The sequence below is a fragment of the Salmo trutta genome, chromosome 4 (genome assembly GCF_901001165.1).
Source record: "Salmo trutta chromosome 4, fSalTru1.1, whole genome shotgun sequence".
Taxonomy (NCBI): Eukaryota; Metazoa; Chordata; class Actinopteri; order Salmoniformes; family Salmonidae; genus Salmo; species Salmo trutta.
In genome coordinates this window covers 7,222,086-7,236,330 of record NC_042960.1, presented here as the reverse complement: position 1 = coordinate 7,236,330, position 14,245 = coordinate 7,222,086, and the positions used below count along the sequence as shown (strand labels likewise).

The following is a 14,245-nucleotide window of genomic DNA, read 5'->3' as shown; positions in this document are numbered from 1 at the left end:
GAGATGAGAGAGGAGAGAGACCCTAATGAAAGCACAGAGAGGTTTGATCCAGAGTCACGTTGCTCACCAAGGACAGCTCCCACTGCCAGCGTCTCACACACAGAGACTTCTCCTCCAGAGAGTCTGGGAGTGAGATGAGCAGTGGGGGGAGAAGTTAGCCTGGGATCCAAACTGACTATTTCACAATTGTCATCTTGGATTCAAGGCTATGGAGGAGGGTTGTCACTGGGCCGGGGGGATGCTGTGACTCCCCTTAGGGAAAGGGATAGGGGGGAGTTTAAAACAGAAAACCCACACTATGAAACAAAGAAAGATCTGCAACGATCTACGGGTTCCCAGATCCTGTGTAATTACTGCTACTGCTGCTACTGGTGGTGATGATGGTGATCAGTGAAAGAACGATGCGTCAATTCATCTCCTGCCTTCTGGGAACTGATGCTTATATCCAAAAGCGCAGAATACCTATTACTATTATCTTCTATGCATTATTACAGTATAAGAGGATTGCCTTGTTTGGGCAGAAAAACGTCCTGTGTTAAATTACATTGGATACGGCGTGCCTACCAGGCGTGCCTACCAGGCGTGCCTACCAGGCGTGCCTACCAGGCGTGCCTACCAGGCGTGCCTACCAGGCGTACCTATGAGGTCATACACTTCTCCCAGTCTATATTTCCATTCAACATCTTTCTCTTCTCTGTACATGTTTCTCCTTTAATTAAGTAGGAAGTACCATACATGCACTACCGGTCAAAAGTTTTAGAACACCAACTCATTCCAGAGTTTTTCTTTATTTTGACTATTTTCTACATTGTAGAATAATAGTGAAGACATCACAGCTATGAAATAACACATATGGAATCATGTAGTAACCAAAAAAGTGTTAAAGAAATCAAAATATGTTTTATATTTCATATTCTTCAAATAGCCACCCTTTGCCTTGACAGCTTTGCACACTCTTGGCATTCTCTCAACCAGCTTCCTGACATAGTCACCTGGAATGCATTTCAATTAACAGGTGTGCCTTCTTAAAAGTTAATTTGTGGAATATCTTCTTAATGCATTTGAGCCAATCAGTTGTGTTGTGACAAGGTAGCGGTGGTATACAGAAGATAGCCCTATTTGGACTTCAAGTGCAATCGCAAAAACCATCAAGCGCTATGATGAAACTTGCTCTCATGAGGACCGCCACAGGAATGGAAGACCCAGAGTTACCTCTGCTGTTGAGGGTAAGTTCATTAGAATTACCAGCCTCAGAAATTTCAGCCCAAATAAATGCTTTACAAAGTTCAAGTAACAGACACATCTAAAAATCAACTGTTCAGAGGAGACTGTGTGAATCAGGCCTTCATCGTCGAATTGCTACAAAGAACCCACTACTAAAGGACACCAATGAGAAGAAGAGACTTGCCTGGGCCAAGAAACATGAGCAATGGACATTAGACCGGTGGAAATGTGTTGTTTGGTCTGGAATCCAAATTTGACATTTTTGGTTCCAACCGCTGTGTCTTTATGAGACGCAGAGTAGTTGAATGGATGAACTCCACATGTGTGGTTCCCACCGTGAAGCATGGAGGAGGAGGTGTGATGGTGTGGGGGTGCTTTGCTGGTGACACTGTCTGTGATTTATTTAGAATTCAAGGCACACTTAACCAGCATGGCTACCACAGCATTCTGCAGTGATACACCATCCCATCTGGTTTGCGCTTAGTGGGACTATCATTTGTTTTTCAACAGGACAATGACCCAACACACTTCCAGGCTGTGTAAGGGCTATTTTACCAAGAAGGAGAGTGATGGAGTGCTGCATCAGATGACCTGGCCTCCACAATCCCCCGACCTCAACCAAATCGAGATAGTTTGCTATGTCGGACGACAGAGTGAAGGAAAAGCAGCCAACAAGTGCTCAGCATATGTGGGAACTCCTTTAAGACTGTTGGAAAAGGATCCCAGGTGAAAAAGAAAGAAAAACCCTTGAATGAGTAGGTGTTCTAAAGCTTTTGACCGGTAGTGTAGGTTTGCAAAGGGAGGGTATATTACTGGAAACGTTCTAAGTGTATCAGTAAACTACCAGACTTTTGGTAGCTTTCAAGGTTTTGGGGGAATTTTATACAGGTACTTCAGATTATCGCAGGTGTCTGTAATTATCTCTGGCCCTCTGTGTGGCCTTATCACATGTGAACATATATAAAATAATAAGATGATTTCAAAAATATATAAAGATTGATAAAACCGTAAAACATTATCCTAAATATAAACCATCAACTTGGTGAATACCATTGGTGTGGGTTTCAGCATGAAATATTCTTGATATATTTTTTTATTTCGACTATGTCTATGTCTTTGTTTTAAATGTTTCGCTGCCAAACTGGTGGCAATTGTGAAAAAAGTCAATAGTAGAAGGAGTTGCAGCGTTAATTGAAATGCATGCCATTGTTGATTTTTTAAAATTAGTTTGACTATTTTCTCTTGATCCATATCCACTAGAAACTCATGGACAATATGGACACAGATATAAACAAATTATACTTTATATGAGTCTTTTTTATTATTCAAGTATAACTTACCAGAGTTACCATAGATGACCTGTTAATTTCCATAGTTACCATAGATGACCTGTTAATTTCCATAGTTACCATAGACGACCTGTTAATTTCCATAGTTACCGTAGATGACCTGTTAATTACCAGCGTTACCTGTTAATTACCAGCGTTACCGTAGACGACCTGTTAATTACCAGCGTTACCGTAGACGACCTGTTAATTACCAGCGTTACCGTAGACGACCTGTTAATTACCAGCGTTACCGAAGATTCCAGTAACTTTGGTAAATGACCAGTAGATTTATAACCCTAATCATACAGTATAGTACAGACAACTCCTCTCATCCTCTTCAAATCAGTGGTGAGCGTATAGCTTTAGATCTCATCTGCTTTAGATCAAACATACAGTATCACACATAAAAACCACTCCTCCTCTTGCAGTTTTTTCATCTGCTTTAGATCAAACATACAGTATCACACATAAAAACCACTCCTCCTCTTGCAGTTTTTTCATCTGCTTTAGATCAAACATACAGTATCACACATAAAAAACACTCCTCCAACCGTAAGCATTTCACCTCTGACTTGCACTTTTCCCTCAGTTGAGATCACAGATGTATTGAAGAACTCAATATTTCTTTCTCTCAGGGGATTTCCGGTCCTTAGATCTCCACAGTAGGTGAAAGTGAGAACCAGAGTGAAGTGAAGTTCTCACGTGAGATTGAGAGGTGAGCAAAAGTAGAATAAGATAACAAAGCGAGCGATTTTAAATTTGCTTTTCTTTCACCGGAGGCAGTTTAAACCAAGTCCTGGATTAGAACACACATTCATCTGATATTGTACAGTGTGTTTAGTGGACTCTCTGTCTGAGAAACCGATCCTTAGAGTATTTTCTGTCAGACGCAACATCTTCAAATGCATCACACAGCACAGTATAGACAATCCTCCCCTAAGGATGGTTCACAACTTTCAAATCTACTCGAAATGCAAACAACTGAAGAGAGAGAATAAACCCGGAGACTATCAACTATCTGAGTCATTGTGAGTTAGTCTAATAGCCTATCAGCTATCTGAGTCATTGTGAGTTAGTCTATTAGAATATCAACTATCTGAGTCATTGTGAGTTAGTCTAATAGCCTATCAGCTATCTGAGTCATTGTGAGTTAGTCTATTAGAATATCAACTATCTGAGTCATTGTGAGTTAGTCTATTAGACTATCAGCTATCTGAGTCATTGTGAGTTAGTCTATTAGAATATCAACTATCTGAGTCATTGTGAGTTAGTCTAATAGCCTATCAGCTATCTGAGTCATTGTGAGTTAGTCTATTAGACTATCAACTATCTGAGTCATTGAGTTAGTCTATTAGACTATCAACTATCTGAGTCATTGTGAGTTAGTCTATTAGAATATCAACTATCTGAGTCATTGTGAGTTAGTCTATTAGAATATCAACAATCTGAGTCATTGTGAGTTAGTCTATTAGACTATCAGCTATCTGAGTCATTGTTAGTCTAATCCTAATACAATAACAATGGCTCTGGATGGGCTTTGTCGCAGTCAAATAGCTTGGTCCCTTGACCCCGCTGTTAAGAAGAGCAAATATGACCAGAGTGTGAAATACCATGTCTCTCACCATGCATTGTTCAGTCACCCCAGAAAAGCCAATGAATACCAAATGTCTTCCATCGATTGCAAATGAACGTTGTGGAAGATGAGCACATTTCTATTTGAATATGGATTTTGGCATTTTAAGTTCCTTTTGGCTTTCTGTGGGAGTTTTGATCCTATTGAGGTTTTATGCTTCACTGATTTGTGTGTGGGGTTGGGTTGGGTTGTGGGGAAGTGTGTGGGGTTGGGTTGTGGGGAAGTGGGTGGGGTTGGGTTGTGGGGAAGTGTGTGGGGTTGGGTTGTGGGGAAGTGTGTGGGGTTGGGTTGTGGGGAAGTGTGTGGGGTTGGGTTGGGTTGTGGGGAAGTGGGTGGGGTTGGGTGGGTTGTGGGGATGTGTGTGGGGTTGGGTTGTGGGGAAGTGTGTGGGGTTGGGTTGTGGGGAAGTGTGTGGGGTTGGGTTGGGTTGTGGGGAAGTGTGTGGGGTTGGGTTGGGTTGTGGGGAAGTGGGTGGGGTTGGGTTGTGGGGAAGTGGGTGGGGTTGGGTTGTGGGGAAGTGTGTGGGGTTGGGTTGTGGGGAAGTGTGTGCATGCGTGCATTTTTTTGCGCGCGAGTATCCATGTTGATAAAATTTTCTTCTAATTGATGTAAATGTGAACTTGCACCAAATGTTAATCATGTTATGTATTTCAATCCAGAGTTATACCGCTCTCAAATGATTAATTGACAGTTATAATGGAGTCTATATACTGTACCTGATAGGCAATTAGTGAATGGAATGTAATCCCACTCTGTAACTGTTTGTTCACACATGCTCTTTTCAACAACCACCATAACCCAGTATGATAAGGCCCTACAAGAAAGGCTGTCTGCCAAAACCAGGCCTCTATGACTCCCAGTGCTAGCAGGGGTTTTTGTTCTGTTCAGTTAATATACATACATACAGATTGTTCCTTATCAGATCACTTTGCCAGATATAAAGCTGAAACAGAACCCTGAAAACACAGAGGTCTTCCAGGAGCAACTACTGTCTAGATAACCACTAGGGGACAAAGACGCCAGTCTCACACTGTTTCCGTACAAGCCCTCCAACATCCTCCAAGTGCCACCTTCCCCTCTCTCACCTCAGAGATTCCTCTCTACCCTCTCTCACCTCAGAGATTCCTCTCTACCCTCTCTCACCCCAGAGAGGTGCACAGATTCCTCTCTCACCTCAGAGAGGTACACAGATTCCTCTCTCACCTCAGAGAGGTACACAGATTCCTCTCTACCCTCTCTCACCTCAGAGAGGTACACAGATTCCTCTCTACCCTCTCTCACCTCAGAGAGGTACACAGATTCCTCTCTACCCTCTCTCACCTCAGAGAGGTGCACAGATTCCTCTCTACCCTCTGGGTCATGTTTCAGGAGGTTAGTGGCAGCACGGGGAGAGATGCTCCAGGTGGGTTTCGTTTACTAACGTATGCCGCATTCATTTGTTCCATCTCTCATTGGTTCTCTTGTTCGCCTGTTCAAAGGATCTCTGCTCATGTGTCGTATTAGACTGCATGTGGTTTGCTGTGGTAATAGAATTGCTTATTGCGATGCTAACTCAATTATTCCTGAGAGCCCTTATCTGAGGTGCCGGGGTGCGAGCCGTCTTGGCGCTGGATGATCATCAGCATTCAGCAGCTTGTGAATTTGAGAACAAAGAAGGTAGCTACCCCTCGGAGGCGAGAGGGCTCACCGAGGAGTAATTGAATAGTTCCTTGTTGTTGACGTTGTTGCCGGTGCCTGGCGCCGGCGCTAGCGAACACGGAGGGGAAGGCTAGCGAGGAGGAAAGCTAATCTTCCATCACTCCTTGATTTTACTAGCCCGCTGAACACACACACACACACACACACACTCAGTTTTTGATGAACTCCTCAGTGATATCCCTCTCCCATGTTCTCTGGCACTCTCATTCACCCTCTCTCTCTTTTTCATTCTGCCTCCCTTTATCTCTCTCTCTCTCTCTCTCTCTCACTCTCTCTGTCTGTATTTCTCCCTACCTCACCACCCTCCCATCCCACTCATTCAATCTCCCGCTCTTCCCTCTGATTTCTTGCAGACGGAGCAGTTTGTGCACGCGCTCAAAGACGAGCTGGTGAAGAGCGCCTTGCTGGCCCTCCACGCTGCACAGCCCAGCTACGTGACGAAGAACCAGAACCAGACCCTGCCAGGCCACCAGGGTCACAGTCACCAGGACCACCCTAGTCCCAGCCAGAGGGGTCAACAAGGCCAGAGCCCACCCCAGAACCCAGGCCACAGTCCTGGGCAGCCATCGGCTACAGACAGCCCTGTGGTAGTGTGTAATAATGTGGATGGTGGCTCCCAGACAGCTCCCATCAGAGAAGACGGACAGACACCTCTGAAGCGGCAGGACTCCATACCGTGCCATAAGGAGTACGACGAGGAGGAATGGGCAAGTCCTGCTGTTTCTATACCATCATCTCACTCTGCGTTTGCTCTGCGGGTCTCAATCTCTGTCCCCCTTCTTCCTCTCTCTCAATTCAATTCAAGGGCTTTATTGGCATGGGAAATATATGTTAACATTGCCAAAACAAGTGAAATTAACAATAAAAAAAATGAACAGTAAACATTACACTCAAAGACGTTCCAGAAGAATAAAGACATTTCAAATATCATATTATGTCTATATACAGTGTTGTAACAATGTGCAAATAGTTAAAGTACAAAAAGGAAAATAATCAAAGCATAAATATGGGTTGTATTTACAATGGTGTTTGTTCTTCACTGGCTTCCCTTTTCTGGTGGCAACAGGTCACAAATCTTGCTGCGGTCATGGTACACTGGTATTTCACCCAGAAGATATGGGAGTTTATCAAAATTGGATTTGTCTTCGAATTCTTTGTGGGTCTGTTTAATCTGAGGGAAATATGTGTCTCTAATATTGTCATACATTTGGCAGGAGGCTAGGAAGTGCAGATAATTTTCCACCTCATTTTGTGGGCAGTGTGCACATAGGCTGTCTTCTCTTGAGAGCCAGGTCTGCCTACGGCGGCCTTTCTCAATAGCAGTGCTATGCTCACTGAGTCTGTACATAGTCAAAGCTCACTCACTCACTCTCTCTGTCTGACTCTCTCTCTCTCTCTCTCTGTCTCTCTCTCTCTCTCTCTCTCTCTCTCTCTCTCTCTCTCTCTCTCTGTCTCTCTCTCTCTCTCTGTCTCTCTCTCTCTCTCTCTCTCTGTCTCTCTCTCTCTCTCTCTCTCTCTGTCTCTCTCTCTCTCTCTCTCTCTCTCTCTCTCTGTCTCTCTCTCTCTCTCTGTCTCTCTCTCTCTCTCTCTGTCTCTCTCTCTCTCTCTCTCTCTCTCTCTGTCTCTCTCTCTCTGTCTCTCTCTCTCTCTCTCTCTCTCTGTCTCTCTCTATCTCTGTCTCTCTATCTCACTCTCTCTCTCACTCTCTCTGTCACTCTCTCTGTCACTCTCTCTGTCACTCTCTCTGTCACTGTCTCTGTCACTCTCTCTCTCTCTCTCTGTCTCTCTCTCTCTCTCTCTCTCTCTCTCTCTCTCTCTCTCTCTCTCTCTCTCTTTGCCAGTGCAAGTCTAAAAGTTTCTGTATCTGATGATAAAGTGTTAGTATCAATTACAGAAGTCTTGAGAAGCTGTGTGTGTGTGTGTGTGTGTGTGTGTGCGCGTTCCGTGCTAATAGAAACGATGGGGACTCAGTCCAATAAAGCCATAGCTAACAGCAGGGACTTAGCCGGAGTCACACACTACAATTCCTAATCAGCCATCAAACAACTGTCTGCCTTTGAGAGGAGTTCAAAAACACTCACCTCTGAAATAAAGGACATCTACACTGCACTCCAACACACACACACACTAAGCCATGCTTGGCAAGCCTAATTACATTCCTCAACAGGCAGAAAGTGAATAAATCAATAAAAAAAGGGGGGTATTATGAGGACAATACGAAACAGAGGAGTTTGGAGGCTTTCCGCTCCAAAGTAGAAAAGCACTTTGAGAGTTATCTCTTCAAGCAGGCTGCAATTGCCATCGGAAACATACTGTGACCTCTCGGGTTGAGTTTCCTGAGAGGAGAGAAACTCTTCATAGTGCTTCTGTGACCCATTGATTTTGAGACAATGAAAGTTAAAGGCTAGTAGAGCTCTGGTGATAAGGGCTTTGAACAGCCAACATCCAATCATACTCAAACCCACTGTAGTGGCCCAAGGCAGAGATATACATCCATATTTAAAATGGTTGATATTATTTATTAGATTCTATGTTTTGGGATCAAATAGTACCTTGCACATCGTGGTTCGCTAACAGACCGGTGTGGAACATGGATTGATCTTCCAGACAGATCACATGGCGCGGCAGGTAGCCTAGTGGTTATAGCGGACTAGTAAACGAAAGGTTGCTAGATCGAATCCCCGAGCTGAACAAGGTAAAAATCTGTCGTTCTGCCCCTGAACAAGGCAGTTAACCCACTGTTCTTAGGCCGTCATTGAAAATAAGTCTTAACTGACTTGCCTAGTTAAATAAAATAAAAATAAACATGCAGATTGACATCTTTCCTTTTCTCTCTCACTCTCTCTCACACACTCACTCTCACTCTCTCTCACACACTCACTCACACACTCACTCACTCACTCACTCACTCACTCACTCACTCACTCACTCACACACACACACACACACACACACACACACACACACACACACACACACACACACACACACACACAGAGGCCAGGTGCTGATGTTGTGTGTTTGTCTCCTCTAGGACAGGGTGTGGGCCGACGTGGCGAAGAGCCTCAACTGTGTCATCGCCATGGTGGACAAGCTCCAGGAGCAGGAACCAATCAGCAACAATCAGGAACAACCGATCCCTAAGCAGGTCCTGGCTGATGTCATCACCTCCCACAACCCTGGTAAGAGTTTCACCGCTGAATGTGTCGTAAACACGGCTCTACATCCATAACAATGTCCTATACATGTCCAGTAGCCTAGTCCCAGATCTATTGGTGTTGTCTTGCCATGTTGATATCACCTACATACAGTTATATAGTCCTGCAATACTAACCAGAAATACTTCCATAGAGTCCTGGATGTATCTAGATGGCACGCGCTCTCGTCCTTCGGTCTTAACTCCTTCTCACCATAGGATGGCAGTCACGTACCACGACAGCCAGTTGCAGTATTTGGTCTGCACAAAATCTGCACACACACACACTCAGACTCTCAGAAATGACCGAATGAAGCACAGGAGGTTGGTGGCACCTTAATTGGGGAGGACGGGCTCGTGGTAATGACCGGAGCATACAGCTAAATACATCAAACGCGTGGTTTGATGCCATTCCATTGGCTCCGTTCCAGCCATTATTATGAGCCCTCCTCCCCTCAGCAGCCCCCAGTGGAATTAAGGTAAGAAGGAGAGAGTGCACAAATAACACATTGACCACAGAGAAGTGGAGCAAGGACATATTCACACCCAGATGTTATCTCCCCTGCATCCAATCAAATCCTCTGCTCAGACGAGGGCGTGTCGTGTCCCTACTACTGCCAGGTGGTTGGCAGATTGGTGCAGGCTTAAGCCTGACGGGGCGAAGGTGTTGACTCCCGTATCAGGATAGTGTGTGTGCATGTTGGTGAATCATTAGTGTGAATGAGCATGGCAGCTGATCTAGTGACACGTCTTTGTCCAAACATTCACAGGTAGTAAGCAGCACACAGCATTTTATTAAGGTAGAGAACAGACACAGGTAGTAAGCAGGACACAGCATTTTATTAAGGTAGAGAACAGACACAGGTAGTAAGCAGCACACAGCATTTTATTAAGGTAGAGAACAGACACAGGTAGTAAGCAGGACACAGCATTTTATTAAGGTAGAGAACAGACACAGGTAGTGGTCATCCTCATCTGTTTGAAGAGAAAGGGAGGATTAATGAGTTTTATTTTTCTCTGTTGCCCTGTTCAGACCAAGGGCTGTGATTGGTCCAGCCAAGACTCCCGTTGACAAGGCATTGTGGGAGTATGCCTGTTTGGACAGGGACCGGTGGGAAGAAGAAGGGTTGAGTGTGTGTGTAGTGTGTTTTCAAAGCGAGATAAGGCATGATTTATTTGGCAAGGGGTACCCAGATGTTGAGTGCTAAGCTTTCTTTAATCTGGTGTGTGTGTGTGTGTGTGTGTGTGTGTGTGTGTGTGTGTGTGTGTGTGTGTGTGTGTGTGTGTGTGTGTGTGTGTGTGTGTGTGTGTGTGTGTGTGTGCGTGCTTGTTTTCGTTTGTGAGTGAGAGGGAGGGAGGGAGAGAAAGGGAGCAAGAAAGGTGAGTGTGGGATTAAAGAGATTTGATTAGCTTTTCCTAGCTTTTGTTGACATAAGCAGTCAGTTGGAAAAAAACGATATTAAAAGTTTTTCCACGATGGTGTTCCTCACACCATCACATGTAGGCTTCATCACAGCATCGGAGTCATGGAAGAATGGGGGATACCTAGTCAGTTGTACAACTGAATGCATTCAACTGAAATGTGTCTTCCGCACCCCTCTGAATCAAAATTAATTGACATCCATGGCGCCTGGGGAACAGTGGGTTAACTGCCTTGATCAGGGGCAGAACGACAGAGTTTTACCTTGTCAGCTTCGGGATTTGATCTAGCAACCTTTTGGTTACTGGCCCAATGCTCCTACCCGCCAGGCTACTTCCCGCCCCCATGCAGAATACATAGGCAGCCGAGTTCCTTTAAAAAAAAATTGAATCCATGGACAACACTGCCCCCTATTGACCACCACTTGTCCCAACATCACAGTGCGGTGGCCTCGTGGCATAGCCACGGGAAGTAGTTTGGGGGTGGGTGCGCTGAAGACCTCTATATCGTCGGTCCACTAATACAGGACTAGTAAAGGCCCACAACACTACTTTTGTGATAAAAAAAAAAAGAAATGTATTTGAGTGTTTACCAGCATTTGTAACTTGAGTCTGACAATTATCTGTACAAAACAGTTAATCTGAAAATATTTGTGGAATATAAAAACACTTGCTTGATATACAGTACTGTGCAGAAGTTTAAGGCAGGTGTGAAAAAATGCTGTAAAGTAAGAATGCTTTCAAAAATAGACATGTTAATACAGTAGATTATATTTATCAATTAACAATGCAAAGTGAGTGAACAGAAGATCCACATCAAATCAATAGTTGGTGTGACCACCCTTTGCCTTCAAAACAGCATCAATTCTTCTAGATACACTTGCACACAGTTTGATGGAAATCGGCAGGTAGGTTGGCCCAAACATCTTGGAGAACTAACCACAGTTCTTCTGTGGATTTAGGCAGCCTCAGGTGCTTCTCTCTCTTCATGTAATCCCAGACAGACTCGATGATGTTGAGATCAGGGCTCTGTGGGGGCCGTACCATCCCTTCCAGGACTCCTTGTTCTTCTTTACGCTGAAGATAGTTCTTAATGACTTTCGCTGTATGTTTGGGGTCGTTGTCATGCTGCAGAATAAATTTGGGGCCAATCAGATGCCTCCCTGATGGTATTGCATGATGGATAAGTATCTGCCTGTACTTCTCAGCATTGAGGAGACCATTCATTCTTACCAAATCTCCAACTCCATTTGCAGAAATGCAGCCCCACACTTGCAAGGAACCTCCACCATGCTTCACTGTTGCCTGCAGACACCCATTTGTGTACCGCTCTCCGGCCCTTCGGCGAACAAACTGCCTTCTGCTACAGCCAAATATTTGACTCATCACTCCAGAGCACCTGCTGCCATTTTTTTGCACCCCAGTTCCTGTGTTTTTGTGCATAGTTGAGTTGCTTGGCCTTGTTTCCACGTCGGAGGTATGGCATTTTGGCCGCAAGTCTTCCATGAAGGCCACTTCTGACCAGACTTCTCTTGACAGTAGATGGGTTGTACCAGGGTCCAACTGTTTTCTGCCAATTCTGAGCTGATGGCACTGCTGGACGTCTTCCGTTTGCGAAGGGAAGCAAGCATGATGTGTCTTTCATCTGCTGCAGTAAGTTTCCTTGGCCAACCACTGTGTTTACGATCCTCAACGTTGCCTGTTTCTTTGTGCTTCTTCAAAAGAGCTTCGACAGCACATCTGGACACCCCTGTCTGCCTTGACATTTCTGCCTGGGAGAGATCTTGTTGATGCAGTATAACTACCTTGTGTCTTGTTGCTGTGCTCAGTCTTGACTTTTGACAATAAACTGTTTTCAGCAACCTCACCTTGTTAGCTGAGTTTGGCTGTTCCTCACCCAGATCTACACAGCAGTTTCTGTTTCAGTTAATGATTTGTGTTTCAATCTACATATTGAATTGATGATCATTAGCACATGTTTGATATAATTGTTTAATTATACACCTGACTATATGCCTACAAAATCCCTGACTTTGTGCAACATGAATTGATGCTATTATGAAGGCAAAGGGTGGTCACACCAAATATGGATTTGATTTAGATTTTTCTTCTGTTCACTCACTTTGCATTTTGTTAATTGATAAATATAATCAATTAACATGTCTATTTTTGAAAGCATTCTTACTTTACAGCATTTTTTCACACCTGCCTAAAAATTCTGCACAGTACTGTATGTTTTCCAGTTTCTTTAAATACTTTGAAAATGCAACTTATTTCTATGTAAAAACTGAAATGGTCAATTCATTCCTTTTCCATTTTAATAGACACTCTTATCCAGAACAACTTACAGTAGTGAGTGCATACATTGTCGTACTGGTCTGCCATGGGAATCAAACCCGCAACCCTGGCATTGCAAGCACCATTTGTACTGGTCCCCCGTAGGAATCAAACCCACAACCCTGGCATTGCAAGCACCATTCGTACTGGTCCCCCGTAGGAATCAAACCCACAACCCTGGCATTGCAAGCAACATGCTCTACCAACTGATCATCACAGACCACTTGATATCTCAATGTACTTAATTACTGGATTGGTCATTGTTTTTCTTCATGGTGATGGAAAGTCTACAGGTACAAACGTATATGATCAGCTTATGTACAATACATTAATGTACATTTACTTTAAGTGGTTTGTAAGGATGGTAAATTAGTACTGCACAAAAATTGGTTGTTTTTCCATGTTATTTGATCAAGAATATTTAATTTGATGTGAATGTTTTGTCTTTGCCTGTAACTTTGCACCTTTTGATGTAAATGTTTGATGACAGGGTTTTGTTCTTTCTGGATTTCATTAGAATGACAATCACAGAGAAATGGACAGGGCAACAACAACTTACAACTATTGAACCCTGCAAGATGCTGTTCTTAATTATACAACTATCTTTTTTTACCAAATTGGATATGCTAAACATTTTTCTTGCTCATGCTACAGAGATTTATATCAGTCCACTGCAGAGGTTTATATCAGTCCACTGCAGAGGTTTATATCAGTCCACTGCAGAGGTTTATATCAGTCCACTGCAGAGGTTTATATTAGTCCACTGCAGAGGTCGATATCAGTCCACTGCAGAGGTCTACAGTTGAAGTCGGAAGTTTACATACACCTTAGCCAAATATATTTAAACTCAAGTTTTTCACAATTCCTGACATTTAATCAGAGTAAAAATTCCCTATCTTAGGTCAGTTAGGATCACCACTTCATTTTATGAATGTGAAATGTCAGAATAATAGTAGAGAGAATGATTTATTTCAGCTTTTATTTCTTTCATCACATTCCCAGTGGGTCAGAAGTTTACATACACTCATTTAGTATTTGGTTGCATTGCCTTTAAATTGCTTAACTTGGGTCAAACATTTTGGGTAGCCTTCCACAATCTTCCCACAATAAGTTGGGTGAATTTTGGCCCATTCCTCCTGACAGAGCTGGTGTAACTGAGTCAGGTTTGCAGGCCTCCTTGCTCGCACTCGGTTTTTCAGTTCTGCCCACAAATGTTCTATAGTATTGAGGTCAGCGCTTTGTGATGGCCACTCCAATACCTTGACTTTGTTGTCCTTAAGCCATTTTGCCACAACTTTGGAAGTATGCTTGGGGTCATTGTCCATTTGGAAGATCTATTTGCGACCAAGCTTTAAGATCCTAACTGATGTCTTGAGATGTTGCTTCATTATATCCACATAATTTTCTTTC

At 43.6% G+C, this 14,245-nt stretch overlaps 1 protein-coding gene across 8 annotated transcripts in view; it reads left to right on the top strand.

Annotated features, from left to right (window-relative positions):
- Positions 1 to 14,245, top strand: part of LOC115191775 (type II inositol 3,4-bisphosphate 4-phosphatase-like) — a 206,949-nt gene that overhangs the window by 164,810 nt on the left and 27,894 nt on the right. For all 8 annotated transcript variants that reach the window (XM_029749680.1, XM_029749679.1, XM_029749681.1 and 5 more), the window contains 2 exons: positions 6,237 to 6,590; positions 8,918 to 9,065. In XM_029749680.1, the coding sequence (XP_029605540.1) occupies positions 6,237 to 6,590; positions 8,918 to 9,065 (502 nt within the window). The remainder of the gene's footprint in view (positions 1 to 6,236; positions 6,591 to 8,917; positions 9,066 to 14,245) is intronic.